The sequence below is a fragment of the Pelobates fuscus genome, chromosome 10, assembly GCF_036172605.1.
Source record: "Pelobates fuscus isolate aPelFus1 chromosome 10, aPelFus1.pri, whole genome shotgun sequence".
Lineage (NCBI taxonomy): Eukaryota > Metazoa > Chordata > Amphibia > Anura > Pelobatidae > Pelobates > Pelobates fuscus.
This window is the reverse complement of record NC_086326.1, coordinates 49067007-49092965: the sequence shown is the minus strand read 5'-3', so window position 1 is coordinate 49092965 and position 25959 is coordinate 49067007. Positions and strand designations below refer to the sequence as shown.

Here is a 25959-nt window from a genome sequence, read left to right as displayed (position 1 = left end):
AGGAGAAGTAGGAGGAGAGAGGAGAAGGTGGAGTGGAAGGAGAAAGTGGAGTAGAGGGAGGAGTAGGAGGAGGAGTAGAGGGGAAGTAGGAGGAGAGAGGAGAAGGTGGAGTAGAGGGAGGAGTAGGAGGAGAAGGTGGAGTAGAGGGAGGAGTAGGAAGAAGAAGGAGGAGTAAGAGCAGGAAGAAGGAGTAGGAGGAGGAGAAGGTGGAGTAGAGGGAGGAGAGGAGAAGTAGGAGGAGAGAGGAGAAGGTGGAGTAGAGGGAGGAGTAGGAGGAGAAAGTGGAGTAGAGGGAGGAGTAGGAAGAGGAGGGAGGAGTAAGAGCAGGAAGAAGGAGTAGGAGGAGGAGAAGGTGGAGTAGAGGAAGGAGTAGGAGGAGAAAGTGGAGTAGAGGGAGGAGTAGGAGGAGAAAGTGGAGTAGAGGGAGGAGTAGGAAGAGGAGGGAGGAGTAAGAGCAGGAAGAAGGAGTAGGAGGAGGAGAAGGTGGAGTAGAGGAAGGAGTAGGAGGAGGAAGTGGAGTAGAGGGAGGAGTAGTGGGGGAAGGTGGAGTAGAGGGAGGAGTAGGAAGAGGAAGAAGGAGTAGGAGGAGGAGAAGGTGAAATAGAGGGAGGAGTAGGAAGAGGAGGGAGGAGTAAGAGCAGGAGGAAGGGGTAGGGGGGGGTAGAGGAGAAGGAGGAGGAAAGAAGAGAAGGTGGAGTAGAGGAAGGAGTAGGAGGAGAAAGTGGAGTAGAGGGAGGAGTAGGAAGAGGAGGGAGGAGTAAGAGCAGGAAGAAGGAGTAGGAGGAGGAGAAGGTGGAGTAGAGGGAGGAGTAGGAGGAGAAAGTGGAGTAGAGGGAGGAGTAGGAGGAGAAAGTGGAGTAGAGGGAGGAGTAGGAGGAGAAAGTGGAGTAGAGGGAGGAGTAGGAAGAGGAGGGAGGAGTAAGAGCAGGAAGAAGAAGTAGGAGGAGGAGAAGGTGGAGTAGAGGAAGGAGTAGGAGGAGAAAGTGGAGTAGAGGGAGGAGTAGGAAGAGGAGGGAGGAGTAAGAGCAGGAAGAAGGAGTAGGAGGAGGAGAAGGTGGAGTAGAGGAGGGAGTAGGAGGAGAAAGTGGAGTAGAGGGAGGAGTAGGAAGAGGAGGGAGGAGTAAGAGCAGGAAGAAGGAGTAGGAGGAGGAGAAGGTGGAGTAGAGGAAGGAGTAGGAGGAGAAAGTGGAGTAGAGGGAGGAGTAGGAAGAGGAGGGAGGAGTAAGAGCAGGAAGAAGGAGTAGGAGGAGGAGAAGGTGGAGTAGAGGGAGGGGCAGTAGGGGAAAGTGGGGGACTTGTAGATGAAGGGAAGGGATCGGTGGGAGGAATGGATGGATTGGTTAGAGGAATAAGCGGGGGTGGGCAGGTAAGGGAGCAAACAGGTGATGTAGCAATGGAGGATACATCAGGAATCAAGACTAGGTAGAAATGCAATGGAGGCTGCAAATAGCCCATGTACAACAACTATTAACTGGCCCTATGCTTTCCCTAGAGAAAAATAATAAAAGGCTAACATGCTCATCTTGTCTCCACAAGCCTCGAACGTTTCACTCCCATGGGTGGCCCATGATGGCTTGCCCACCACTTCTCCACACGGGGCCTTGTGCCCGCGGAGACAGACGCTATCCCTGACTCTCGTTCTTAATTTAATAATTTATATCTAACATCTCAAAATGTAATTTCTACTTATATCACAAATATACATTATCACAATTTTATGTCTCGTAAATGGGATAAAATTTATTCTACTCTTTACTGATAATGTATTTTTAAAACATACAAAATAGACAAATAACATTGCCTTCTGCAAAATAAATGGAAAAGATAATGGAGATTTTGTTAAGCTTATAAATGGCTATACATTAATTCACATTTCTTGTTCTCCAGTTTCTGGCTGTTGATGACAATGTACAATGTAATAGAGCAGCGGAAAATGCTAGTAGAATGCTTGGTTGCATAGGGAGAGGTATTAGCAGTAGGAAGAGGGAAATGCTCATGCCATTGTACAGAACACTGGTGGGACCTCACTTAGAGTACTGGATACAGTACTGGAGACCATATCTTCAGAAGGATATGGATACCTTAGAGAGAGTTCAAAGAAGGGCTATTAAACTGGTTCATGGATTGCAGGATAAAATTCACCAGGAAAGGTTAAAGGATCTTAACAGGTATAGCTAGGTGAAAGGACGAGACAGGGGAAATATGATAAAAGCATTTTAAATACATAAAGGGAAAACAACACAGTAAAAAGTGGAGACTATATTTAAAAGAAGGAAAACTACCATAACAAGAGGACATAGTCTCAAAAATAGAGGGACCAAGGTTTAAAAATAATATCAGGAAGTATTACATTACTGAGAGGGTAGTGGATGCATGGAATAGCCTTCCAACTGGAGTGGTAGAGGTTAACTCAGTAGAAGTGTTTTAAGCATGCGTGGGATAGGCACTTGCTGCTAGTAACAGATCTAGAATTAATATACTATAATGCCCAAAGTCTCAATTCCTATGCATATGCAATAATAAAATATCTGGGCTTACAACAAAAATTATGTTAGTCAGTCTTTAAACTTGGCTTATTCATTTGTTCAAGAAATCTTGGTTTATTAGAACTTTCTTTTAGTAAATGTTCTTTAAGATAACCCTTCTTTCAGCATGTTATCAATCTTTGTACACAAAGCTAAAACACACTTGTTACTTATACGTGAAACGATAGACATATATATTCTATCTACATATTAACCAATACTTGTCACAGACACCTTCCTGACACAGGGAAACTAATAGCAGGGTAATCCTAGTAACCGTAACCTTTTTGTTCATAATATATGGGAATTAAGGAAGACAGCATGTCTTTAAGATAGGATGAGCATGACACAATACACAGGCGGAAAATAAATAAATAAATAAAATAAATAAATAAACTCACGGAATGCAAACAATATACCTACAGCCATTAATCACTTTTCCTCTTCACAATCTAGCTTAACAACTTTGCATATTCCCTCTATCCACATTGCATAGTAATGCAACAAATCACACTTGCCTTTACATTTTTAACTCGTCCAAATAATTCTCTATTCCTGCATCAGATTCACTTTCCTAACCTTCGTAATAAACACTGAGCTACATCCCTGGCTCCTTATCTTATACAACAGTCTTGGAGAAAATACTTTGTTCCATTGCTAAATCTTATCATTAGTTTCTGAATAATTTTACTGAACGCAGAACTGAAAAACCAGGAATGTCACCCCTCCCTCTCCCCCCTCGCGTCTCACAGAAGGCAAGGAGAGAGCCAGCATGAAGTTTTTTAACCATGTCAGCGCTGGAAAGACAGTTACGTTACAATTATTGCAAAAGCAAAGAGACACAAAAACACAACATTTAATAATACTCTTCAGTGAAACTCAATACAAAACCCCCACCCTCTACCAGGGTAATGGCTAACACAAAATACAAAAACAATTATTATAATATACATACATTCTTAACCCTTTGTGATCTAGTTCTTCCTCAACCCTACCTTCCTGCTGAATAGCATTGCTACTCTGTACCAGTAAGCTTGCTTTCTTCTCTGTCAGTAATCTACCACATGAAGGCACAGCAATTTTACACACTTTAGCAATCTCTATCTTCAACTAGATCACACGCGCTAGTCAGCCCTTATTGGGCTTTTCTAACCCTGTTCCATTCCCCTCCTATACAGGCGTCCCAGATATAGGGGAAAAAGGTTTTAAACAGTGTCTACAATGGTGGACTGACACTCGAGAGGGGTGGGTCCCCCCCAAGTGCGTCTTCCCAAAACGTAGACTAGTCACTAATTGGAGCGAGGTGAGAAGTGTGTGACCAATCACTTCTCTCACAATAGAAATAGGAGAGGATAGAATAATAATATAGGAAGTATAGAAAAGGGAAAAGGCAGGGAAAAATCCTTAGAGACAGACACAGGAGTTTAAATAACTCCTAATTACACAAACAAAACAACAGTACAATTGAAATACAGTGCATGCATCACAGTTCAAATGAAATCAACAATAATCCCTTTCCTTTACTCGTGTGCTTACTCCAAAGTCACCTCCCTCAATCCCGTAGTATCTTACTACCAGCGGCCAAGGATAACAGCTAACACCGGTCCGAAATCCATATGCCTCCCTCGTCACAGCAGCCCACTAATAGTGTCTGCGCTACCCTCACTCTTGTAGTGCCCCTATAAAGACCCACTTTATAAGTCCCACTACTCCGTGGTGATGAAGACAGCAATGCCTGCCCGAATTCACACACCACCAAATAAAAATTGGAATGGCTCCAGCTCAGCGCTCAAAGCTGGAGGGTACCACCACTCTGCAAGCAGAGTAACGTGCACAGAGAAGCTAGCTAGGCTATCAAAGTGACACAAGAAGGATCCCCAGGAAACTATGAGTCTACACAATCTCCACAGATCCAACACACCTCTTTTTCCCTACAGCCCCAGCCACGAGGCTCCTAAAAGAGTTAAACAGGAAAAGATGACCCCCAGGAACACATCCACAGGTCAACCCCCCTTTTTCCCTACAACCACAGCACCGTGGTTCCTAAAAGGGGTAAAACAGGCAACAGAAGACCCAGGCAAATCCCCTCAGGTCCACCCCCCTTTATCCCAAAAGGGGTAAAATACAAACAGATAGACAGATATACTGAAGACCCAGGCAAGTCCCCTCAGGTCCACCCCCCTTTATCCCAAAAAGGGGAAAACAAGCAAGACAGAACCCCAGGCAAAACCCCTGCAGGTCCACCCCCCCTTTATCTCAAAATGGGGAAACAGGCAAACAATTCAAACACACCCAGGCAACAGATAGACTAAAATGCAGGTAAACAAGTGAGTAACGAGACACCGGGCAAGATATTACCTGTCTTTGATGTCCTCCCGGGAAGCAGTCACAGACACGTGGACGGGTCAATCAAAGGGGCCGGAACATACCGGTGGCTCTGCAGAAGTCTCTACCGTGTACTTGGAGGTGATCAGTCTCCCTTCCTACCCCCAGGATTCCCCCGTCCAACAGCATCTTCCTTAGGACGGCTCACCGGCCAGAGGCCATAGCCCGATGCCCCACGTTGGATGCGCCAAATTGATGTAGATTAATTTAGAAATAAACAAATATGTTTAAATGTCTATCTGTTCCTGTCCAAATCTGAGATGATTAAATTGCGTATACGCAGAAGTAAGCTCACACTGACACATGGAGTTCAGGTTAAAAGCACTTCAGAAAATTTAATACAATCTGGTTGGAAAACAGTTGTGCAGATCTTTTTAAAAGCAAAATGACATCATCATTGAATATCAGATAATAACTAATAAACATCATTGATTGGATTAAACATTATGTGACTAACTTCGTGTCCACCCACCAATATTATTAATTGGCTCAGGGGTTTGAGTGACCAGCTAGGTGTCCTCCCACCGGGAGGTGGTATTGTTCTGGGCAAGGGTGTGGACAGAAGGCTCAGGCGCCATCTTTCCCAGCATGAGGTTTACTCGGTGGAAAGGGGGGCTTGAGCGTCATTTTACACAGTCAGTGATATCAGGCCTCATGTCCAGGTGCAAGGTCTCTTATGAATAGAACATTTCATTACTACTGTGTTCTCGTGGCCTTCAAACTATACTATCTTACAAGTCCTAAGGAGTAGCCGGCAAGTCTTAAGGAGTAGCCAGCACCTCCTGGTACTTGTCCTTGTAGGAAACACGGTCTTTGTCTACTGTATTAATTGGGTTGGGAAATTCAGTCACGTAAGGTAGTTTTAAAATGAACAAGTTAAGTCATGAGGACAAAATGGAGGATTTGAAGAAGTCAGGTTAGGAGGACAAAATGGAGGATTGTCACAATATAAGGTTAAAATGGAGTTAGTACAATAATTCAATACAAGTACAATAATAATTTTTAATAATTCCACATCAGTCCCCCCTATGAAATGTTAGATTCTAAGAGATAAAACTTTATTATGTTAGTATCAGAAGACGTGTTAACCCAAAGGCACAAAAATGACTGGAGTAACGGTTCTCAAAGTCTTCTTAGTTCTTCAGAGGGACATCATAAATAGACAAGCTTACATTACCATATGGACTTGTGTTATCTGGAATATAGGCACAACAAGTCATGGTGACAGGTAAACGTTGTTGGTTGCAATAGATATAATAAATGCAAATCAAAATATTATTATTATTATTAGCAGTGACGGTTGGGAAAATGGACTCAAACTTTCCTTTTACTGCAAAATCATCTGGTACCCCCCTTGGCACACCTATGGCATCAATATATATATATCAATCAAACTTTCCCTTTAGAGGGGTGCTCCTCTTTATGTTCTGAAGCATGAATGTGGTGTGTCAAGAGTACCTTGTCATGTATTATGTGTATGGACATAATAACCTTGGCTAGGGCGCATTTGCTTATGCATTGTAGTATTAAACCTGTCCCACGCTACATCAGCGTAGGTGGACTCGGATCATTTAGTCAATGTTAATATCACCACAAACTCAGGATGGGCAAATAATCCTGAGGGAGCTTGGCGTTTGGATCTCTTTAGCTTCACGAGGTCTCCTTTTGGGGTCCTCGGCTTTCCATCGATGGCAGGTGGTCAGGCATTATTATGGCCATCAAACACCTACTTGCTGGTATCTTTTTATTTAACAAGTCATTTTTTTCTTTAGAGTCAAAAGTGTGTCAAAATCAACAAATGTCACTTCTCATGTTGCAGAGAGAGTCTTGAATCTGGAACAATGAATCCACTGAGTGATCTCTGCAACTTTCACAATGCACTACTGGGTATATGGTCTTGGATGTCACATTGATGACCGGCTAGACTTCTGGCCATCCTGACAAAATGTCTATGATAACTAGTGCATATTTGACCCAGTAGCTCTTTGTCATCTGGATTCTTGAAAGGGATATTGAGAGTTAGCTAGGTGCTTAGGATTCTCCTCCTCTTCTGCCTGAGCTGTCCTTGGCACAAATAACACAGGATCGGCAGTGACTGGTGATTAGAGGAGTAATTCTAGGTGCTTTAGAGTATTTAGAGATCAAAGAGTTCATGAGGGTCTTGGATAGGTATAAAGTTCCATGGGCTCACTGCCCAGTACATGTTTTTGGGTAAACAGAGCTTCAGAGCGTTGGAGTACAGCCCGTCTTCAAGGGTTGCCCCTTTCTGTTTTTCCAGCTTTGTATTTCTTCAGGGTCAGCAGCTGCTTGTCATTCTTTCAGAAGCTTGAGATCTGTAGGTAGGATCTACATGGTGAGTATAGAAGTTTCTTTAGCGGACACCCTTCTGTCCACTTCCCTTGGTGCACTTGTGGCTTGGTTGGCAGCTTTTGGGCAGCTGAGTGGTGCTTCTTATCTTCCAGATTGATCCAAAATAATGTGCTGCACCCAGGGCATGTCTTGAGTCAGTGTAGATATTGGCATGTCTTCCTTCAGGCATTTTGTATGCCACTGAGAAGGCTGTCAATTCAGCGTCTTGAGCAGATGTGAGTGAGGAAAGTGAAGGTGCTTGACGTACCTGATCTTCTGTAGCAACAGCAAATCCAGTATGGTACCTTTCCTCTTTATCCGCAAACAGAGTGGAGTCAGGATCTGGTAAAGCTACTGCATGCTCTGTTGAAAGGTGTCTTGTTTCTTCTTTCATCTGTTCAAAGCAACCATGAGGAGCAGTAGAAGAGGTTTCCTCACCTATTTCTGTGTGAGATTGGGGGGTATTTGTCTTTCTATTCACAGTTCTCTTGCTGACCCCCCTCTGTAGAGACCTGTAAATTGAATGTTCATGTTTTGTTCTAATGAGTCAGGTTCCTTTCATGAGATTTCTGGGGACTTAGTGTAGAAAAAACATGAGGGACAGCCACCTCCCTTACAGGTGTCTTACTTCCATGGGAATCTGGGTCAGGACCGCACTATTTCCTTGAGAGTGCCCAAAACAGTTCTTTCATGTCTGAATAATTTTAATTTTTCGTTAGTGTGGTATTCCCCCCTGGGAAGTGGCGGAAGAGTGGCCAGAGCAACTTTTCTTCAAAATATAATGTTGTCAGGTAGAGGCAGAGTTGTTTATGGGTGGAGGAAATTGGTAAGGAATAAGAAGGGAGGAAGCATATAAAGGATATAGATATGGTGGTGGGGAGATGGAAGAATGAGTAGCGGATAGAGTGAGAGGGAAGAAGGTGGAGTAGGAGGAGGAGAAGGAGGAGTAGAGGAGAAGTAGGAGGAGAGAGGAGAAGGTGGAGTGGAAGGAGAAAGTGGAGTAGAGGGAGGAGTAGGAGGAGGAGTAGAGGGGAAGTAGGAGGAGAGAGGAGAAGGTGGAGTAGAGGGAGGAGTAGGAGGAGAAGGTGGAGTAGAGGGAGGAGTAGGAAGAAGAAGGAGGAGTAAGAGCAGGAAGAAGGAGTAGGAGGAGGAGAAGGTGGAGTAGAGGGAGGAGAGGAGAAGTAGGAGGAGAGAGGAGAAGGTGGAGTAGAGGGAGGAGTAGGAGGAGAAAGTGGAGTAGAGGGAGGAGTAGGAAGAGGAGGGAGGAGTAAGAGCAGGAAGAAGGAGTAGGAGGAGGAGAAGGTGGAGTAGAGGAAGGAGTAGGAGGAGAAAGTGGAGTAGAGGGAGGAGTAGGAGGAGAAAGTGGAGTAGAGGGAGGAGTAGGAAGAGGAGGGAGGAGTAAGAGCAGGAAGAAGGAGTAGGAGGAGGAGAAGGTGGAGTAGAGGAAGGAGTAGGAGGAGGAAGTGGAGTAGAGGGAGGAGTAGTGGGGGAAGGTGGAGTAGAGGGAGGAGTAGGAAGAGGAAGAAGGAGTAGGAGGAGGAGAAGGTGAAATAGAGGGAGGAGTAGGAAGAGGAGGGAGGAGTAAGAGCAGGAGGAAGGGGTAGGGGGGGGGTAGAGGAGAAGGAGGAGGAAAGAAGAGAAGGTGGAGTAGAGGAAGGAGTAGGAGGAGAAAGTGGAGTAGAGGGAGGAGTAGGAAGAGGAGGGAGGAGTAAGAGCAGGAAGAAGGAGTAGGAGGAGGAGAAGGTGGAGTAGAGGGAGGAGTAGGAGGAGAAAGTGGAGTAGAGGGAGGAGTAGGAGGAGAAAGTGGAGTAGAGGGAGGAGTAGGAGGAGAAAGTGGAGTAGAGGGAGGAGTAGGAAGAGGAGGGAGGAGTAAGAGCAGGAAGAAGAAGTAGGAGGAGGAGAAGGTGGAGTAGAGGAAGGAGTAGGAGGAGAAAGTGGAGTAGAGGGAGGAGTAGGAAGAGGAGGGAGGAGTAAGAGCAGGAAGAAGGAGTAGGAGGAGGAGAAGGTGGAGTAGAGGAGGGAGTAGGAGGAGAAAGTGGAGTAGAGGGAGGAGTAGGAAGAGGAGGGAGGAGTAAGAGCAGGAAGAAGGAGTAGGAGGAGGAGAAGGTGGAGTAGAGGAAGGAGTAGGAGGAGAAAGTGGAGTAGAGGGAGGAGTAGGAAGAGGAGGGAGGAGTAAGAGCAGGAAGAAGGAGTAGGAGGAGGAGAAGGTGGAGTAGAGGGAGGGGCAGTAGGGGAAAGTGGGGGACTTGTAGATGAAGGGAAGGGATCGGTGGGAGGAATGGATGGATTGGTTAGAGGAATAAGCGGGGGTGGGCAGGTAAGGGAGCAAACAGGTGATGTAGCAATGGAGGATACATCAGGAATCAAGACTAGGTAGAAATGCAATGGAGGCTGCAAATAGCCCATGTACAACAACTATTAACTGGCCCTATGCTTTCCCTAGAGAAAAATAATAAAAGGCTAACATGCTCATCTTGTCTCCACAAGCCTCGAACGTTTCACTCCCATGGGTGGCCCATGATGGCTTGCCCACCACTTCTCCACACGGGGCCTTGTGCCCGCGGAGACAGACGCTATCCCTGACTCTCGTTCTTAATTTAATAATTTATATCTAACATCTCAAAATGTAATTTCTACTTGTATCACAAATATACATTATCACAATTTTATGTCTCGTAAATGGGATAAAATTTATTCTACTCTTTACTGATAATGTATTTTTAAAACATACAAAATAGACAAATAACATTGCCTTCTGCAAAATAAATGGAAAAGATAATGGAGATTTTGTTAAGCTTATAAATGGCTATACATTAATTCACATTTCTTGTTCTCCAGTTTCTGGCTGTTGATGACAATGTACAATGTAATAGAGCAGCGGAAAATGCTAGTAGAATGCTTGGTTGCATAGGGAGAGGTATTAGCAGTAGGAAGAGGGAAATGCTCATGCCATTGTACAGAACACTGGTGGGACCTCACTTAGAGTACTGGATACAGTACTGGAGACCATATCTTCAGAAGGATATGGATACCTTAGAGAGAGTTCAAAGAAGGGCTATTAAACTGGTTCATGGATTGCAGGATAAAATTCACCAGGAAAGGTTAAAGGATCTTAACAGGTATAGCTAGGTGAAAGGACGAGACAGGGGAAATATGATAAAAGCATTTTAAATACATAAAGGGAAAACAACACAGTAAAAAGTGGAGACTATATTTAAAAGAAGGAAAACTACCATAACAAGAGGACATAGTCTCAAAAATAGAGGGACCAAGGTTTAAAAATAATATCAGGAAGTATTACATTACTGAGAGGGTAGTGGATGCATGGAATAGCCTTCCAACTGGAGTGGTAGAGGTTAACTCAGTAGAAGTGTTTTAAGCATGCGTGGGATAGGCACTTGCTGCTAGTAACAGATCTAGAATTAATATACTATAATGCCCAAAGTCTCAATTCCTATGCATATGCAATAATAAAATATCTGGGCTTACAACAAAAATTATGTTAGTCAGTCTTTAAACTTGGCTTATTAATTTGTTCAAGAAATCTTGGTTTATTAGAACTTTCTTTTAGTAAATGTTCTTTAAGATAACCCTTCTTTCAGCATGTTATCAATCTTTGTACACAAAGCTAAAACACACTTGTTACTTATACGTGAAACGATAGACATATATATTCTATCTACATATTAACCAATACTTGTCACAGACACCTTCCTGACACAGGGAAACTAATAGCAGGGTAATCCTAGTAACCGTAACCTTTTTGTTCATAATATATGGGAATTAAGGAAGACAGCATGTCTTTAAGATAGGATGAGCATGACACAATACACAGGCGGAAAATAAATAAATAAATAAAATAAATAAATAAACTCACGGAATGCAAACAATATACCTACAGCCATTAATCACTTTTCCTCTTCACAATCTAGCTTAACAACTTTGCATATTCCCTCTATCCACATTGCATAGTAATGCAACAAATCACACTTGCCTTTACATTTTTAACTCGTCCAAATAATTCTCTATTCCTGCATCAGATTCACTTTCCTAACCTTCGTAATAAACACTGAGCTACATCCCTGGCTCCTTATCTTATACAACAGTCTTGGAGAAAATACTTTGTTCCATTGCTAAATCTTATCATTAGTTTCTGAATAATTTTACTGAACGCAGAACTGAAAAACCAGGAATGTCACCCCTCCCTCTCCCCCCTCGCGTCTCACAGAAGGCAAGGAGAGAGCCAGCATGAAGTTTTTTAACCATGTCAGCGCTGGAAAGACAGTTACGTTACAATTATTGCAAAAGCAAAGAGACACAAAAACACAACATTTAATAATACTCTTCAGTGAAACTCAATACAAAACCCCCACCCTCTACCAGGGTAATGGCTAACACAAAATACAAAAACAATTATTATAATATACATACATTCTTAACCCTTTGTGATCTAGTTCTTCCTCAACCCTACCTTCCTGCTGAATAGCATTGCTACTCTGTACCAGTAAGCTTGCTTTCTTCTCTGTCAGTAATCTACCACATGAAGGCACAGCAATTTTACACACTTTAGCAATCTCTATCTTCAACTAGATCACACGCGCTAGTCAGCCCTTATTGGGCTTTTCTAACCCTGTTCCATTCCCCTCCTATACAGGCGTCCCAGATATAGGGGAAAAAGGTTTTAAACAGTGTCTACAATGGTGGACTGACACTCGAGAGGGGTGGGTCCCCCCCAAGTGCGTCTTCCCAAAACGTAGACTAGTCACTAATTGGAGCGAGGTGAGAAGTGTGTGACCAATCACTTCTCTCACAATAGAAATAGGAGAGGATAGAATAATAATATAGGAAGTATAGAAAAGGGAAAAGGCAGGGAAAAATCCTTAGAGACAGACACAGGAGTTTAAATAACTCCTAATTACACAAACAAAACAACAGTACAATTGAAATACAGTGCATGCATCACAGTTCAAATGAAATCAACAATAATCCCTTTCCTTTACTCGTGTGCTTACTCCAAAGTCACCTCCCTCAATCCCGTAGTATCTTACTACCAGCGGCCAAGGATAACAGCTAACACCGGTCCGAAATCCATATGCCTCCCTCGTCACAGCAGCCCACTAATAGTGTCTGCGCTACCCTCACTCTTGTAGTGCCCCTATAAAGACCCACTTTATAAGTCCCACTACTCCGTGGTGATGAAGACAGCAATGCCTGCCCGAATTCACACACCACCAAATAAAAATTGGAATGGCTCCAGCTCAGCGCTCAAAGCTGGAGGGTACCACCACTCTGCAAGCAGAGTAACGTGCACAGAGAAGCTAGCTAGGCTATCAAAGTGACACAAGAAGGATCCCCAGGAAACTATGAGTCTACACAATCTCCACAGATCCAACACACCTCTTTTTCCCTACAGCCCCAGCCACGAGGCTCCTAAAAGAGTTAAACAGGAAAAGATGACCCCCAGGAACACATCCACAGGTCAACCCCCCTTTTTCCCTACAACCACAGCACCGTGGTTCCTAAAAGGGGTAAAACAGGCAACAGAAGACCCAGGCAAATCCCCTCAGGTCCACCCCCCTTTATCCCAAAAGGGGTAAAATACAAACAGATAGACAGATATACTGAAGACCCAGGCAAGTCCCCTCAGGTCCACCCCCCTTTATCCCAAAAAGGGGAAAACAAGCAAGACAGAACCCCAGGCAAAACCCCTGCAGGTCCACCCCCCCTTTATCTCAAAATGGGGAAACAGGCAAACAATTCAAACACACCCAGGCAACAGATAGACTAAAATGCAGGTAAACAAGTGAGTAACGAGACACCGGGCAAGATATTACCTGTCTTTGATGTCCTCCCGGGAAGCAGTCACAGACACGTGGACGGGTCAATCAAAGGGGCCGGAACATACCGGTGGCTCTGCAGAAGTCTCTACCGTGTACTTGGAGGTGATCAGTCTCCCTTCCTACCCCCAGGATTCCCCCGTCCAACAGCATCTTCCTTAGGACGGCTCACCGGCCAGAGGCCATAGCCCGATGCCCCACGTTGGATGCGCCAAATTGATGTAGATTAATTTAGAAATAAACAAATATGTTTAAATGTCTATCTGTTCCTGTCCAAATCTGAGATGATTAAATTGCGTATACGCAGAAGTAAGCTCACACTGACACATGGAGTTCAGGTTAAAAGCACTTCAGAAAATTTAATACAATCTGGTTGGAAAACAGTTGTGCAGATCTTTTTAAAAGCAAAATGACATCATCATTGAATATCAGATAATAACTAATAAACATCATTGATTGGATTAAACATTATGTGACTAACTTCGTGTCCACCCACCAATATTATTAATTGGCTCAGGGGTTTGAGTGACCAGCTAGGTGTCCTCCCACCGGGAGGTGGTATTGTTCTGGGCAAGGGTGTGGACAGAAGGCTCAGGCGCCATCTTTCCCAGCATGAGGTTTACTCGGTGGAAAGGGGGGCTTGAGCGTCATTTTACACAGTCAGTGATATCAGGCCTCATGTCCAGGTGCAAGGTCTCTTATGAATAGAACATTTCATTACTACTGTGTTCTCGTGGCCTTCAAACTATACTATCTTACAAGTCCTAAGGAGTAGCCGGCAAGTCTTAAGGAGTAGCCAGCACCTCCTGGTACTTGTCCTTGTAGGAAACACGGTCTTTGTCTACTGTATTAATTGGGTTGGGAAATTCAGTCACGTAAGGTAGTTTTAAAATGAACAAGTTAAGTCATGAGGACAAAATGGAGGATTTGAAGAAGTCAGGTTAGGAGGACAAAATGGAGGATTGTCACAATATAAGGTTAAAATGGAGTTAGTACAATAATTCAATACAAGTACAATAATAATTTTTAATAATTCCACATCAATATTAACAATTAAAATGCCATGCAGAACTTGAAAAATAACATTTAATTTCTCAAAGTTTTTTAAATTTTATTCATATTAAATAATTTTTCAGATATAAATATTTTATATGAAATGAAAGTCCTGCTTCCCTGAACAAAATGATATATAATAAGTGTGGGTGTACTTAATATGAAAGAGGTGAATTACGGTTGGACAGACATATAGCGCAAATTCCATGTTTTGTTTACGTATTGTTTTGATCACAACTTGTACAACTGACTCCATCCTTCAGGGGTTAATCGAGTGTTGGAACACATCCGATGCAGCTACTCAATAAATAACTCATTGCAATAATGTGGTGTTATATATATCTGTAAAACACCACATAGTGTATAATACCGAAGTGGGAATATGTAAGATATGTTTGAAATGGCAATCTTTTTACTGTCTCAAAAATAGTAAATTACAATGGAAGGTTGAAGTCCTTTTTGTGGAAAATCCAAAAAGCCAAGTACTTAAATGTATAAAATATTTTGCAACTAGATCCAAGGTTATGAAAGGCAAAACATTCTAAAACGAGTAGTGATGTCTGCTTTACACACTAAATTTATACTATTGCATTTGTTTATTTTAAGGATGCTCGTTTATTGCCTTGTATAGTATTAACTGTTCAGAATTGAAGACGAGCTAGAAAAATTAAGGGGCAAAATGAAACGTTCAGGATTTGACAATAATACAATTATTTTTTTTTTTTAAATGAAAAAAAATGTACAAGGAGTAGTGGTCAAAGCAGAATGAAACAATGTAAAATGTATGAAAATCCTAGCCATATAGTTGATCCTGATCTATGTCTTCTTATTGAGTGAATAAGATACACTGGACATATCTGAATTTACATTTAGTGAGGACTTTTGGAGTACGGAAATAAGCACGGGACTTGGTTTGATGTTTATTGTTTTTTTTTGTTCTTGTTTTATCTATTTATTTTTCATTTCCGTTGACAAACTTAGTGAACGCCAAACTGATGGATCTCCAGTAATCAGGTTCTGTGTGGTACCACAACATTTTATTTGCATTATTTCACATTTTTCACTCCCAGTTACGCATTGCTCTCATTTTGGGTGGAACACCATAGCTTTATTGATAAAGAGTTAATTGTAAGAATGTACACAGAGCAGTCAGGACTGCTTTGCAGCCTTACCCCAAGCAGGGCCGTCTATAATATGATTAGGACCATGGGCAATGCATTTTCTTGGGCCCCCTGGGCCCTGCTCCTCCCATCCCTCCCCCCTAATTACGCACAATGCGCAATCACACTGACAGACGTACTGGCACATACAGACACAGACAGACATTAAAACCTTCACAGATACATACTGACACACAAATATATACTGGCAGACATACTGACACACACACAGACACATACACTGACATATACTGACACACACACACACACATATACTGACAGAGATACTGACACACACAGACACATTCCCTGACAGAGATACTGACACACACAGACCCATACACTGACAGACGTATTGATACACACAGGCATACTGACATACACGCAGACACACTGACACACACACAGGCATACTGACATACATATAGAAAGACGTACTGGCACATACACACAGACAGACATTAAAACATTCACAGATACATACTGACACACATACACTGACACACAAATATATACTGGCAGACATACTGACACACACGCACATACACACACAGGCACATACACTGACAGATATACTGACACACACACAAACACATACACTGACAGACGTATTGACACACACACACACACATACATACATACAAACACAGACACATACACTGACAGATATACTGACACTGACAGATATACTGACACACACAGACACACGTATTGACACACACACAGACATACATACAAACACAGACACATACACTGACAGATATACTGACACACACAGACACACTGGCAGACTTATTGACACACACACAGACATACAGACACATACACTGACCGATGTATTGACACACACAAGCATGCTGACACACACAGGCATACTGACATACACACATACATACACAGACAGGCCTACTGACATACACACACACATACATACACAGACAGACATACTTACACACAAGCATACATTTAGCCACCCTCCAGGTTCTTACCTTTTTCTGGAGGGTGGTTTCCTGGTCCAATGGCAGGCTGAGGCAGATGGGAGTTCTCCTCTGGAACTCCCCTCTTCCTGCCATTCTCCTCCCGCGCGGCTCTGATCTTCGTCGGGAGGAAGTGACGTCACTTCCTCCCAGCCAGTACAGGAAGGGGCCCGGTCGCGCTGTTTAAGCGTCACAGCGCCAGACCGGGCTCCTGCTCACACATGCCCTCCGGGTGGCCCTTAGTGCTTGAGCCACCTGGGGGGCCGCATTAGTGTGCGGGCCGGTGCGGCTCTGTGCAGCCACACTGTCCAGTCCATGCGGGCAGCGCAAATCGCGGGGCCCACGAGGCAGCTGCTCTGGGCCCCCCAGGAGCAAATGAGCCCGGGGCAGCTGCCCCATTTGCCCCGCGTTAAAGACGGCCCTGACCCCAAGTAAACTGAATAAAGGTTTTACGATTCATTAGGTGAACTCTTTTAAACAGTCTTTGCAATGTTTCCACTGCATCTGCATTTTTATTTATTTGTTCTGTTTTGCTTTGCATGGTTGCTCTTTTGACCAGACATTACACATAATGTAGCCAGAAAGTAATGAGAACACTGGTCTAAGTGGTGAATAAAGATTATCTAATTCATACAAAAATATAAATTTTTATATTTCTCATCAAAAACAAAGCATTCCTCCTGTAACTGCTTGCGTACCCCCGTATACTAATCGATATTGATAACAGAAACTCCATTCAGTCATATCTAGGGATCTTGTACAATTACACATGAAGAAACTTGATGTATTATCCAATGGGAAATAAAACTAATACACAAAGTAATGCCACTTTTTGAATTTATTTTTTTTGGAGCTAAAAAGCAAACTAAACTATGTTCCGACAATATTATCCTCCCAGAACTGTCATGGCCAAGATAGTGGAAGGACCCTTTGCCTCTGCACTGTACCCTGTAAATGTCCCTGAATACCCTGTAGTTAATCTCGTGGAAATGTTCAACTCATCCTTTTCATTCATAAAAAAAAAATGAATGACCTCCTGTCTCATCCCTCCAATCCATCTAGATTGTAATTTCCCACGAGCATAGTGCCCTCAACTCGCCCAGTACTTGTATGTCAAATGTTGTATTGTCTCAGATGTATTGTACCTTGTCTTTTTACATGGACCCATTCTACCCATGTACAATTCTGTGGAATGTGTTGGCACTTTATAAATAAAATATAATAAAATGGCAAACACTTAGCCTACGGAGGTGCCTCTGGATATCTGAGCATATTTACACATTATTTTGCCTTTGGTTGTAAACAGTTTGTTGAAAGATAATGTGTTGCACTGGAAGAAAACTTCTGAACCAGGGCAGTTCCAGTAAACTTTTTTTCGTTTTGCATATTTTTGTATTAGTGAATGCAGGACTTACAATTTGTAGTCCTGTACTACAAGCAAGACCTTGAAAGTTACTTGCAACTGCAAATGGTGAGTGGACATTTTGAATCTTGATTTGAATGCATACAAATAGGTAGAAAATACATCTTGGAGTGACATTTCACACAAATGCATATATTTATGGACATGCATATGAAGGTGCTTGGTGCAGGCATCAGTGTACCTGGGGGGATTTACATGGTATAGAACATCAGATAAGTACTACTTTCACTTGTTTTGTGTCCTGTGTCTTGTTTTGGGCCTTGGCTTTGTTTTACCCTATCCTTTGCTAGTATTGGAGGGTACCTCTGTGATAAAAAAAAAAAAAAAAAGAATAATTAGGGAAACAAAATATCTTGCCAAGATATAAGAAAACAAAAACAAAGTTTGAATCTTTTTGTTGGTACAATTCTTCTTGTATCTTAGAATGTGTAATATATTTCATGATTATATTAGCAAGAATGTATACAAACTCTAAAATAAAATATTCGTGTTTCTAGTTAAAATGTAAGACATTATACTTCAGGTTCTGCCTTTTTGTCTATCTTTCAATGGAGAATAAGTAAAAACAACATTGTAGGTCAATTAACTAGGGTTAAAGAGTACAATATTTGTTCAATTAATGAAAATATGCAAGAAATGTGTGGTGAAAATGTTGACATATTTGTGGAAATTGTAGTAAGACCATGACATGCCACAGAAATATCAACAAATCGAGGGGGGTGGAAGGAATCTCAGTCTTAACTCTTTCATTAACCTTTTCTATTTTGGGATATTTTTTTTTTCCTCCTGAGAATTAAACTACATGACGTCAATGTCATGTATGATATATGGCGCGTTCAAGGAAATGTACAGAAGTGACAGCCATGATGTGTGCTGTATATTTTTAAGATACTAGTATCCTATATTTAACACAATTTTTCAGAGCTGCACTATGTCTAGCAATATTCTTTCTTTGGTTTTTAAGTTTCCTATCATATGCACATGCTGCACAGCAGTACACTTCCCGAAATTACTTAACCCCTTAAGGACCAAACTTCTGGAATAAAATGGAATAATGACGTGTCACACACGTCATGTGTCCTTAAGGGGTTAAACCAGTCGGGAAAGTTTGATGATTTTTTTTTTTTTTTTTTTCAACACAAATTTAACAATATTTAGATTGGTGTTCTCAGAATGATTTTCAAAACTTAATGGGACACTATAGTCACCAGAACCACTACAGCTCAATGTAGTTGTTCTGTAGCGTATAGTCAGTCTCTGCAGGCTTTTTGTTGTAAAAGCTGCCTTTTCAGAGAGAGTGTTTACATTGATGCCTAGGGACACCTCCTGTGGCAGTTACTCAGAAGGCCACTAGAGGTGTTTCCTGGGTCAGTGCTGCACAATAGGCAGCACTGATGCTCAGCGTCTCCACACTCTGCATGGAGACACTGAACTTTCCCATAGAGCTGCATTGATTCAATTATCATAGTGTTAATGGGTTAGGGATGCATTAATTCAATGTATCTCTGTGAGGAGATGCTGATTGTCCAGTATAGCGTTTGTCTCTGTCCCCCCCCCCCCCCCCCCCCAATCCCACATCTTTGGCTGAAGTCAACAGAATTGATTAAAGGACCACTCTAGGCACCCAGACCACTTCAGCTTAATGAGGTGGTCTGGGTGCCAGGTCCTTCTAGGGTTAACCCATTTTTTCAGAAACATAGCAGTTTCAGAGAAACTGCTATGTTTATGAATGGGTTAAGCCTTCCCCCTATGTCCTCTAGTGGCTGTCTCATTGACAGCCGCTAGAGGCGCTTGCGTGCTTCTCACTGTGATTTTCACAGTGAGAGCACGCCAGCGTCCATAGGAAAGCATTATGAATGCTTTCCTATGTGACCGGCTGAATGCGCGCGCAGCTCTTGCCGCGCGTGCGCATTCAGCCGACGGGGAGGAGAAGAGGAGGATCGGAGGAGGAGAGCTGGAGGAGATCTCTCCGCCCAGCGCTGGAAAAAGGTAAGATTTAACCCCTTTCCCCTTTCCAGAGCCGGGCGGGAGGGGGTCCCTGAGGGTGGGGGCACCCTCAGGGCACTCTAGTGCCAGGAAAACGAGTATGCTTTCCTGGCACTAGAGTGGTCCTTTAACTCAATCAACCCGGCCACCTAAATAGTGTATTTAACACTATAGGGTCAGGAATACATGTTTGTATACCTGACCCTATAGTATTCCTTTAAACAAAACCAGTATCAAGCTGAAGAACACTCTGATTAAAACAGTCTTTTCCAGTCCTGGACACTGGTTAATTCATATTCTAACCCATGTAATGTGACAAAAACTATATTCTAAAACAGAAGGTCATTGTTAAGGGACCCTACAGAAATGGGTGCTGAAAGTCTGACCATATAACATTGCTGTTCATGTGTAATGGCATACTTTTATGGCACTTTGGGGTAGTTGTAAAAAAAATGTCTTTTGAAGTACCTGTATTTGGAACCTGTTTTAAAATGTTGCATATTGCCTTATACTATGCAGGCATTATACATACAATTGATGGGAGTTGTCACTTTTTGATCTCAACGCAATCTTAGTTTTGTATATTCAATGTATGAACGTCCGTATCATGGGGATCAAATGTTTTATGGACTGACCACATCTCCCATAAGGCTGACAGTACACTGTCCATAATTACATACATTTTATATTATATGAGTATGTCATGACAGTCTTCAGAGTCGTACGTCTGTGGGGAGTCCTTGAAGATGCTGGATTCTGTGCTCTGTATAGCAGAGGGCAAGTTGGATGGCAGCTGGTTAACTATTGCAAGGCCAAGAACTGCAAGCCTCGCGTAATATTGCAAACGCCATGTCAAGTAGAGGAAGCAGACAGAACCTTAATAAGGACTGTTGGGAGGCCTATATTTATTGTATTTCCTTAACATTTATTGTATACACTCTTTTATACAGCAGATATTTCCTGAATTGGTTAATTTGTTTTATTTATATATTTGTTTTATTAGGTGTGATCTAAATAGAATGGTTCTTATGTATGGTTGGTATCACATGTGAATTTTCCTGTCTTTCTAATCAATGATCCTAATTATATGAATGTTTTCTTCTTAGATTCATTCACCAAAACGGTACTGGTTACTCTGCTGGAGAAAGTGAAAGTGGGTGAAACTGTGTCTTACAAAGAATTGGCTGAACTTGCTGGAAACAAAAAAGCAGCCAGGGCTGTTGGCATGGCACTGTCACACAACCCGGTAAGATCGAATCAATGAGTGATATTAAACGTATTTATATATTTTGGGTCCAAGCCAAATAATCATATAAAGAATCTTCCTTGGGTTGTGATTGACCAAGATATAGACCACCTGTCTTCCATGAACAAAGAGATTTGCTGTTTGGTGTGAAAGGGGAAGGACCACCGACCCAAGCTGTGGTATTGACTGGCCATTACAAAAGTAGCCATGACGAACCAAAGTGGGTGGACCTTTACAGCAATGTTAAAGAGGTTTGACACAGAGGCAAGGGAGTTAAGGGTCAAAACTAGCAAAAATCTCAAGCTACGCAAATACTCATTGGGCTTCTTTGCTTACTCATTCAACCATCATGCAGATAATTTTTAACAGATTCTAGGTAATATTTAAATAATTATGACTTAATACCGGGCACCAATGAAACTTAAATGATAGGTTTAGGTCTCATGCATGCTCTATTTTTTTACCTTTGCTTAAAGAAAAAGAAAAATGTTTTGCTCTTTTCTTCGGTAGCTCCACCTTGATCGGAAGATAAATTGTATATTTCCGCATATGAGCTTAGCCACACCTCCTCTTTTCATAAAGCAAATCCTTTATTAGATTGCGCACAAAACTCAGCCAATGAAAGATCACCCATTGATCACACAAAGGGGAATTGCACACGTCAATACAAATACTCACCGAAAGGTGCTCCCACGAGTGTAAAAACTCCAAATTTTCATCAAATGCAACGAAGGGTAAGAGTATACAAGTCTTGACAAAGGATCTATAACAAAGCCAAAATGTTGCCACTACTGCGATCCTATTAAAATCTGCCTGAAACCAACTTTTGTGCCTTGGTTGTTCTTTGTACTTCATGAACGATCGCAACACTTTACTCTGCCGCCCAAAGCAAATTGCTGTATTTTCTTACATGAGTAATATTTCAAATCCAGGCTAAGAAACACAATAAAAGGAGAATGGCTATAGGATGGAGTCTCTCATTGGTTGTGCTGAGCATTTACTCAAAGTCCATCTAATAAGGAAGTTGATTTTGTAAAAAAAAAAAAAAAAAAAGGGGGATGTAGCTTATGAGGTGTTCCAGTAAGCTTTCATTCAGTTACACTGTTGAAAAGAGACAAGCGTCCATCAAGTTCAGCCTCTTTCTCACATCTGTTTTTGCTGTTGATCCAAAAGAAGACAAAAAACCCAGTCTGAAATGCTTCCAATCTTGCTTGAATATTATGTTCGTAAGTATTTATCCAATCGCTGTTTAAACATCTGTATAGACTGATAAACCATCTCTTCAGGTACATACTTATTGTTTTTACTGTAAAAAAAACTAAAAAACTTTCCTTTTCCTTAGACTAAGTCACCTTTGTTCTGGTCTAAATGTGTGATGCGTTTCCTATATATAGTCCTGTTTATGAATAGATTTCTAGACAATGGTATGTATTGGCCCAAAATATGCCTCTCCTGGCTGTGACCGACACAGCTTGCATGGAAACTAAATGGTTCATTTTCAATCATGTTAACTTACTTTAAACATTTGTCTCCTGCTATTAACAGAGCAGGAGATAAGAAATTCTGAAGTAAACAGAATTTGCAATGAAGTAAGTATAACTATTAGGTAACTTTACAGCAAGTGTTTAGGAAGGCTGTGTACATCACATGCAGGGTGCTGTGACTAGGGATACATAAACACAGTGATTTAACTCCTAAATGGAGAATTGAGGAGGGAGACTGCAGGGGCATGCACTATACACCAAAACTGCTTCATTACTTTAAAGGAGCACTATAGGGTTAGGAACACAAACATGTATTCCTGACCTTATAGGGTTAAAACCACCATCTGGCCCTATGCCCCCCCTCATGCCTCCCTAAATATAGTAAAATCTTACTTGTATTCAAGTCTGATGCTGCAGGCTTTGTCCCGGTTTCCTTTTGACCTGCCCACTGCCTGCTGACATCAGCAGAAGTGGTCGCCTGATCCAATCACAATGCTTCCCCATAGGATTGGCTGAGACAGACAAAGAGGCAGATCAGGGGCAGAGCCAGCACAATTCAAACACAGTCCTGGCCAATCATCATCTCCTCATAGAGATAAATTGAATCAATTAATCTCTATGAGGAAAGTTCAGTGTCTGCATGCAGAGGGAGGAGACACTGAATGTTTGGATGCATTTTAGGCAGCAATGACCAAGAACGGATCTCTAACAGCCATCTGAGGCGTGCCCAGTGAAGTTATCAGTAGGCTGTAATGTAAACACTGCATTTTCTCTGAAAAGACAGTGTTTACAGCAAAAAGCCTGAATGTAATGATTCTACTCACCAGAACAAATTCAATAAGCTGTAGTTGTTTTGGTGATTATAGTGTCCATTGAAGTTATGTTGGTGCCTGGATATATATATATGAAAATCTAAGCATTCACTTCTAAAATATTTTACTGCTGAAGTATATGAAACCTTGCAAACCTATGATCAGCTCTCTAGTTATCACTGAAAAGAAACTGTTTCAGTTCTTTAAATGTGACTTTCATATACTGTACTGTGGAACCACATCTGTACGGGTTAGGTTACTCCTCCTTGGTTACCCATACATTTTTCTGGGTTAGATCAAACACGTTTTACCGCAGAACATTCCTCTTCACCACTGAAACTATTGTACATAGCACCTTGTGCAGTTAAATCTAATTTATATCCTTCTACATAAATACTACTCCAATATAGGAAATCGTTTAATCAGTACTAATGCCAAAAGCAATATAAAACGATGCAGTAAGCTTTGGCATATTTATTTGCAAAACAAAGAAGTGTTATTCTTCATTTTTTTTATACGTTAGATTGTTTCTTAAACGTTGATTGATTGCCTTACAATAATGCAACACCTGGTTAATTTTAATTATTTATTTGCCCATGTCTGCATTGTGTCTTTATGTTACCATCTCCTGCCTCCCCTTGGTGTCAAAACCACATTCCTACTCAATTATTTTTTAATTGTTGACAGATTTCACTCACACTTCAGTTTGATTTCTCAACAAAAGCAAACTTCGCCACACACGAGTGGCAACATTGGGCTGTTTAATGAATACAATGTCCATTTTATGTTTGTGACTCACTGAGGAATGTTGGCATTGAATTGACCCACATAACCAGAGTGGGAAATTTTAAGTTCAGTGGGCAGATTCCAGCGGAGAGGGATATAGACTTTGGAGATTTGCCATGCTTGTTGCACAAAAGAGCCATGTATATGTTCCTCTATGGAAAAGTGCATAAAATCTAAGAAAGATTAAGAGTGAAGTGAGCCAGCACATGTTGAAATTGACAGCTATCACGAAATATAACACCACCTTCTGCTGCAACTCTTTTTACTTTTAAAAATACATTATCTTTCCCATGAACACAATACTTGTGAATTGCTACAACCAGTAACTATTTAAAGAGAAGACACATCACTGATAAGGATTGCAGTACCCAAAAACAGGCTATAGCAAAATTATTGAAAGTTTGGATATTAAACTGCAAAGATATAGTAATGCTTAAAGGGATAATATTGTTACCAAAAAAAACTTCAGCTTAATGAACCAGTTTTGGTGTATAAATAATGTCCCTGCAATTTCTCTTCCATTTAGGAGTTAAATCACTTTGTTTACGCAGCCTTAGCCACACCTCCTTGCATGCAAAATGCACAACCTTCCTAAATGCTTCCTGTAAAGTAAGATCTAATGTTTACACTTCATTTATTACACATTCTGTTTAATTTAGAATGTCTTATTTCATGCACTGTTAATAGCTTGCTAGACCCTACAGAATCCTCCTGTATGTAATTAAAGTTACATTTACAGGGGAGGTGGGCATGGCCGACCAAGGAACTGAATGGAAGCACACTAACTCAGCTCCCTTTGACTTGTAAGGCAATCCAGTGCAATCAGAGAAAACTAATCATCATGGGAAACCCCAAAAAGCAGAACCCCTCTCAGAACACAACGGGGAAGAATCCAGCAGGCAAAGCTGGTTCCCTAACTAAGTTTTTCAAGGACGCAAGGCATTACGAGGGGGAAGACAGAGAAGACAAAATGGCGGCTGCCATGAGGACTGACTACTGACTCGGCTCCCTTGAGCACGACGCTCTCTGACGGCTTATACACCGCTCAGAAAAAGACATAAGGGACCTACTGAAAAAAACTGTTAGGTAAGCTGGAATCCTCATTTCAAACAAAATTAGATGTGCTTGGCACCGCCATCCGCCATGTAGGACGCAGGGTCACTGTGCTAGAAGAAGATAGGGATGTGACCAATTCACAAATATTGCACCATACCAGTTCTTTGGAAGCTTTGACCAAATTCCTGAGGGGTGGCTGGCTGGAAGCACTGAATATCCGTACAGGTGGCTGTTTAGGTCATTTGAGCATAATAGGATGCTCAATTGTAAGATAGTCTTTGTATGGATCACCACACCCAAGGGGTGTAGCCTGCCGATACAGTTTAACTTTACCATTATAAATATATATTAATTGAAACAATATAAAAAACATTTTTTTAAATTTACTTAGTAAGAAAAACACAACCCCGTTAAAGTAGGGTTTCGTAACCGTGACGGAGAGAGTTCCTACAACTACTCTAGGGACTGACGATTCTTCTCAAGGTGTCATAACCCTCTCTGACAACACGGTAGAGGCATACTTGTTTTATCCTTACCGTAGATACAACACAAATCTGGAGTTGCCTAACTCAGTCATTCCAATGCCACCCACGTGAGATAATATTCTATCTCTGACGTCAGGATAGAATCCATATCAGTGTCAAGTTCAACCTTCCCGGGCAGTGTATAGACTCTCTTTCTCACGAGCGCTAGTGCATTGCTGAACTTGACAACCCCACTTCTGGGCACCTCCACCCAGACCCTTTCAGTCACTTAACAGGGAGGTAGACCCTATCCCTTCCCTTTCCCTCCTCCCCCCCGCCCCCTCCGTACAACCAAAGTGACCTAAGACATTGGGGGACCAAAGGTAAGATTCCTACACCTGAGAGGCCCGACCGAT

At 41.9% G+C, this 25959-nt stretch overlaps 1 protein-coding gene and 1 long non-coding RNA gene across 5 annotated transcripts in view; both read left to right on the top strand.

The window, feature by feature from the left end:
- The window catches only part of MGMT (O-6-methylguanine-DNA methyltransferase), a 433459-nt gene that overhangs the window by 366553 nt on the left and 40947 nt on the right, over positions 1–25959 (top strand). For both annotated transcript variants that reach the window (XM_063435142.1, XM_063435143.1), the window contains exon 5: positions 20802–20941. In XM_063435142.1, coding sequence (XP_063291212.1) covers positions 20802–20941 — 140 coding nt within the window. The remainder of the gene's footprint in view (positions 1–20801; positions 20942–25959) is intronic.
- On the top strand, positions 1071–9889 carry LOC134574891 (uncharacterized). Of its 3 annotated transcripts, XR_010085523.1 has the most exons (4): positions 1071–1185; positions 8461–8722; positions 8902–9294; positions 9366–9889. It is a non-coding gene; the product is annotated as an uncharacterized LOC134574891 (long non-coding RNA). The 3 variants fall into 3 exon arrangements; XR_010085521.1 differs by having other exon boundaries at positions 8902–9889; XR_010085522.1 differs by lacking the exon at positions 1071–1185 and adding an exon at positions 8306–8344 and having other exon boundaries at positions 8902–9889.